Genomic DNA, 5,172 nt, shown 5'->3' with positions numbered 1-5,172 from the left:
CCAACGAGATACTAATTTCAATTGAGAGAGGAAAGAAAAAAGAAGGAAAGGAAGGAAGGAAGGAAGCAAGCAAGCAAGGAAGGAGAAAGAAAGAAGAAAAAAATGGGAAGGAGAAGAGAGACTACTTTGCTCAAGGCTGTTTTTCCTTCTGGTTCTAGAATATAAAAGTGGCATATATAGTACAATAGCTTAACCATACGTAGGCTTGGTTTCTCTCAGACCCCCGGACACATTCCCGGATGAATTTTCCTGTCATCTTGAATCCCTTCGACAAGCCCAAGTTGTCTTCAGCACTAATCCGCCTATTTGTTGTTGACTTAATCTGGAAAAAACTTCCTATCACTCCTTCTCCCCCACCCTGTCCCTCAGCCCCTCAACACCCTTATTCTCTCCACTTGCCCCACCCTCTCCTCCCCCCGCCCCACTCCAGTCCGCAAACCCACACGGGTTTCAAGTTTAGGATTTGATGTTGTCACTGCCCACAGACGTTCGCTGGGACAACTTCGAGAGGCCATGTGCTTGTCCCCTTTAGGAAGTGGGAGAAATCCCTGCAGCTCGGTTTTGTTCCAATGGTCTGTTCAGTGAGTGATTCCCGTTTCCCCAAAGGCTGCCCCTCATTAGCATGAACGGGGGTGGGGGTGTGGAGAAGGGGTGGGGGGAGAGAAAGAGCAAAAAAGCCCAGGCTCCGTTGTAGAGCCTGGGAACCGTGTCTACGAAAATGACAGCTAGAGCTTTCTGGCTCCTCTGTTTGATCGTTGGATCCTCTCCCGAAGCCCCAGTGGCGGAGAGAAAAGGTAAGATCGGGGAAATGCTGAGTCCTGGGAGAGGAGCAGGGGTGGGGTGGGTGGGGGGGTGGGAGGGGGACGGGGGAGAAGGCGCGCTGAAGGGCGGGACGAGAAAGGGGTCAGAGTGTGCAGGAGAGGGGACTCCGTGTCCGTGTTCGTGTTCGAAAGGAGCAAACTGTGTCCCCAAGATTTTGTGTGTCCTGGCAGCCTTTTCGGAAAGAAGCCAGTTCAGCTACTGAAATGATCTCGAGCGAGCCGGGCAGGCTGGGGAAAACTTTGCATGTTAAGTAGTTGCTCCATCACAGAGGAGGGAAAGTGTCAAAAGGGGTCGCGGCATGCCTTTCGGGCGCCGTGAGGGCCGGGCTCGCAGGACGCGGCGGGAGGAGCGCGGGGTCCGCCCTGCGCCGGGGTCGGGGTCCCGCGGGCCATCCCAAGCGCTGGGTGCGCCCGCCGCGGCTGAGGGCGAAGGGGAGCCCAAATCGGACATCTCTCCCCTCTGGCTGCAAGCCCCAGCGAATGGCCCGTGGGGGCGGCGGGGGCGGGGGTGTCGTACCTGAGTCTTTAAAACACGCACACACAGAGTTTCGTGCATGAGATGGAAATAAGTTACTGAGGGAATGAAATAATGAAATAAGGGATTCTCTGCGGGGAGAGGTTTTTGTTTTGCTTTTTTTTGGATGTTCTTCTGATTCCCTATCTCTGGGAAAAACAGCTTCCGCACCTCACAGGGCAATTTACTTTGGGTTATTTTTCCACATGGAAACTGAATGACTTCAGTGGCATTTAACCCAAATATCAGACAATCTTTCCCATGACAACAGATGGTGATATCAATGGGGAAGCAGTTGTGAGGTCAACAGTTGTCAGGAATTGGATATCTACCAGAACTTTATTCAGCTGTGAATGGGACAACGTTGGACATAATGAGTCAGAATCAACCTCTCTGCAAAAACACGAACTAGAACCAGCTATTACTGCTCGGGGAAAGCTGATTTTAAAGGAGATTGTCAATTGGGCAAGATAAATCCCTTTAAATGAAGTGTTGCAAGAGCTGCACGTGGGCAGACCCAGCTCTTCCATGCAAGAAGAGAGAAATGTGGAAAACCAGCCGTTGAGACCACAGAAAAAGAAAAAGAAAGACAAGTTCTTGTGCCTCTTTGGAGAGCACTGGGACCCAGGCAAACGGGGAGGTGATATTGTGTAACTGGGCATGGAAAGTTGCCCAGCTTCCAAGCTCGCTGAAGTTTGCTCACCAACCTGTCTGCAGAGCTGGGGAAAATCATTATTAAAAAAAAAAAAAAATTGCTTCCATGCCATATCATTTAAGAGATTTTTCGCCACCAGGGAAGGGGAAATGTAAGTGGTGCGCGTGTGCTTTTATACTCAACCAGGGGCCTCGGCCTCCCAGCCATGCTTTAAAAATCTTCCTTAGCTGTAGTTTACTAGTAAGCGGTGTCCAAGAAGCCAGATAAAAATCCACTCACAGAGACCAAGATGACAGTGTAAACACGGATGGGAAAACCAAATAGTTCTGTTGTCAGGGCGCTTAAACAATTAGGAGAACCTGTAATATGAGACCTTTCCCCCTGGGGTTTGCTCTTGGTACTTTCTCAACAAACTGTACATAGCAAAAAGGCGGATGTTTATATATATATTAAAGAAACGGCAACAAAGAGTTTGTTATTTAACCACAGTTGACCGTTGTGTTTAGCCCTAGAACAAACAGGTTGTTGCAATTTTAAAAGCTATCGATTTTAAAAGGTTCCTTAACAAAATGAGATGTTCGCATGTGGTGAGAAAATTTTTCTTAGTTGGCCTCATTTTTAGAGGGCAAGACCCTCATCTCAGTCTTCCCCCGGGGCCTAGGAAACCTGTGCTCTACTCGGTCCTGAAGCTGAGGCTTCCCTCCCCTTACCACAGGGGCGCCTTCCTCTCCCCCCCCCCGCCCCCCGGCCTTCACTTCCACGTCTCCGGGCCCCCCCCCCCCCCCCCCCCCCCCCCCCCTCCCCCCCCTCCCGCTCCCTGGCCTTCACTTCCAAGTCTCCGGGCCCCCGCCCCCCCCCGCCCGCCCCCCGGGCCATCGCTCCTCTCGCAGGTGCTTGCTAAGTTTACATTGTCCCCATCTCCGCTCCCCTCCCAGGGCCTTTTCTTCTCCCGCCCCTCACCCCCACCCCGCCCGCCCACCGGCCTCTCAGACCCTCCGCCCGCCTTCCCACCCCCCTCAACCTCTCCCGCTTCTCCTCTCCTCCCCACTCGGCCTCCCCTGCCCTCTCCACAGGGTCTCCCCTCCCCTCTTCAAGCCTCCCCTCCCCCGCGCCGCTGCCCTCCCACTCGGCTTCTCCCCTCCGCGCCTCTCCTTCCCTGACGGCCTCCCCGGCCTCTCCTCTTTTTTCCCTACAGCGTCGCCGCCCCACAACAGGAAGCCCGACCCCGGCGGCGGCCCGAGTGCGGAGGAGACGCCGGGGCCCCGAGCGCAGCCGGTCCCTGAGGTGCCGCGGCGGCCGCGCGCGGCCGAGGCCGCTCCCCGCGCTTGGTCCGACCCGCGACGCCGGAAGCCCCCGCCGCCCGCCGAGAACCGGGCGGGCTTCCGGGAGGCCGCGCGCGCGCCCGCCGGCCCGCCGAGCCCCCGCCTCGCGCAGGCCGAGAACCGCGCCTCGCCGCGCCGCGTGCCCGCGCTGGAGGACTCCCCGCGGCGCTCACGCGCCCGGGCCCTGCGCTTCCCGGCCGCGCGGTCGCTCGCGCGCGCCGCCGAGGCTCCCGCCAGCCCCGCCCACCCCAACCGGCCGCGCGCCGCCGCGCCGCCCCCGGGGCCCGAGCCCGCACCACCCTCGCGCCTCAGCCCGCCGAGGAGGGACGCGGATGCCGGCGCCGAGCCCTGCGCGCGCGCCTGCAGGGTGGACCTGGACGAGCGCGAGTCCTACTGCGCGAGCGAATTCGGTGAGCCCCGCCCCGCAGCACCTCCCGGGCCCGGGCCGCAGAGCCCAGGCCGAGAGGCGAGCCTTTCCGAGCCCAGGCGCGGGCTGTGCTCGCAGACTGCCCTAGGGGAGACCCTAGAGAAACCCACTCACTCAATTCTGCGGTCCCCAGACCCATGTGGACTATTTCATGATGTGTGCAAAACTCACTGGGGAAAGAGAGGAAATGAGCGTTCTGCATTTCTCCAAACTCTTTGTTTTTTGAAAGCAGCAGTGAACGGAATCGTGCATGACGTGGACGTGCTCGGCACAGGGATCCGGCTGGTGACTCTGCTGGTGGACCGGGATGGGCTGTACAAGATGAACCGCCTGTACATCACCCCGGACGGGTTTTTCTTCCGAGTCCACATACTAGTCCTAGACTCCTCCAGCTGCAATAAGCCATGCCCAGAGTTTAAACCTGGTATTGAAACTGATCTGAACACTTTATATACGGATTTTGTGCCACCACTTGTAACTTGGATGCCACAATCTGGTCTGTTCGTTACCCCAATACCGTTTGGGCGGGGGGAGTAGTATTCTAAAATGAATAGAATTTAGACGACAGGTATTTCTGCCACTCCGATTTCCGCTCCGTCAGCCTCCCCGTGCCTCTGGTTAAAGGTGGGAACAGCATGGATTGACACAAAGCGGGCACTCAGATATTTGTTGATAAATGGAGTGACGAAACAACGTTGCTAGAGGGGCAGAGAAGACGCTTTTTAGAAAGTTTAGAACGTCTTTTTTTTGGAGGGGGTGGAATACCCACTCCCACATCTTTCTAGAGGTGTGCTCTGGAAAATCCTGATTACAGTGTCGTTAGGACCTTTGTACTGGGATGTTGGCGGGTAATAATAGGCAGATAAACTGATTATCTTCTAAAGGTCCCTAGACTCCACCTGTTGTTTGAGGGTGAAACGTCTTCTAAAGGTCCCTAGACTCCACCTGTTGTTTGAGGGTGAAACGTCTGAGATTTAACAGGTGCAGCAAGATAACAGCTTGAAGCTTAGGCGTTCCTTGACGGCCTTGCATGTTCTGTTTCTTGGCATTTAAAAGACACTGCGAATTTACATTTTGGTTACTTTTTTTCAGGAAGCAGGTATATTGTGATGGGCCATATCTACCACAAGAGACGCCAGCTCCCTACAGCTCTGCTCCAGGTCCTGAGAGGACGGCTCCGACCAGGAGATGGATTGCTCATGAGTGGCAGCAGCTACGTGAAGAGATTTAACCGAAAAAGGAATGGGCAAGTTCAAAGTGCCGTTCACACCCAGTGCGTTTGAAATGTACTACCCTCGCACTGCTGGGTTGTAAGACATGTCGCATTCAGCAACAAGACAGGAGAGGTCTGTCTTCACGGAATGGGGTCTTCCTGTGGAGGAGGGCACACAGCTCCTTCTGGAATGGATTGTGTAGTTCCAACTCTAATCTCG

The 5,172-nt window shown here is 55.5% G+C and overlaps 1 protein-coding gene across 3 annotated transcripts; it reads left to right on the top strand.

Moving 5' to 3' along the window:
• The first annotated feature begins 433 nt into the window (after positions 1-433).
• Positions 434-5,172, top strand: CUNH17orf58 (chromosome unknown C17orf58 homolog). 3 transcript variants are annotated; one of them, XM_032870815.1, is made up of 4 exons: positions 434-581; positions 695-794; positions 3,972-4,163; positions 4,832-5,172. In XM_032870815.1, the coding sequence occupies exons 1-4, from the start codon at positions 570-572 to the stop codon at positions 5,020-5,022; spliced, it is 495 nt and encodes a 164-aa protein (XP_032726706.1). In that variant the 5' UTR covers positions 434-569; the 3' UTR covers positions 5,023-5,172. The 3 variants fall into 3 exon arrangements, with proteins under 3 accessions (XP_032726706.1, XP_032726705.1, XP_032726703.1); XM_032870814.1 differs by lacking the exons at positions 434-581; positions 695-794 and adding an exon at positions 3,607-3,722; XM_032870812.1 differs by lacking the exons at positions 434-581; positions 695-794 and adding an exon at positions 3,607-3,722 and having other exon boundaries at positions 3,972-4,235.

Source organism: Lontra canadensis, unplaced genomic scaffold (assembly GCF_010015895.1).
Source record: "Lontra canadensis isolate GAN:19392208 unplaced genomic scaffold, GSC_riverotter_1.0 scaffold41, whole genome shotgun sequence".
NCBI lineage: Eukaryota > Metazoa > Chordata > Mammalia > Carnivora > Mustelidae > Lontra > Lontra canadensis.
Note: the sequence above shows the minus strand (reverse complement) of the source record. Positions and strands in the feature narration are given on the sequence as shown.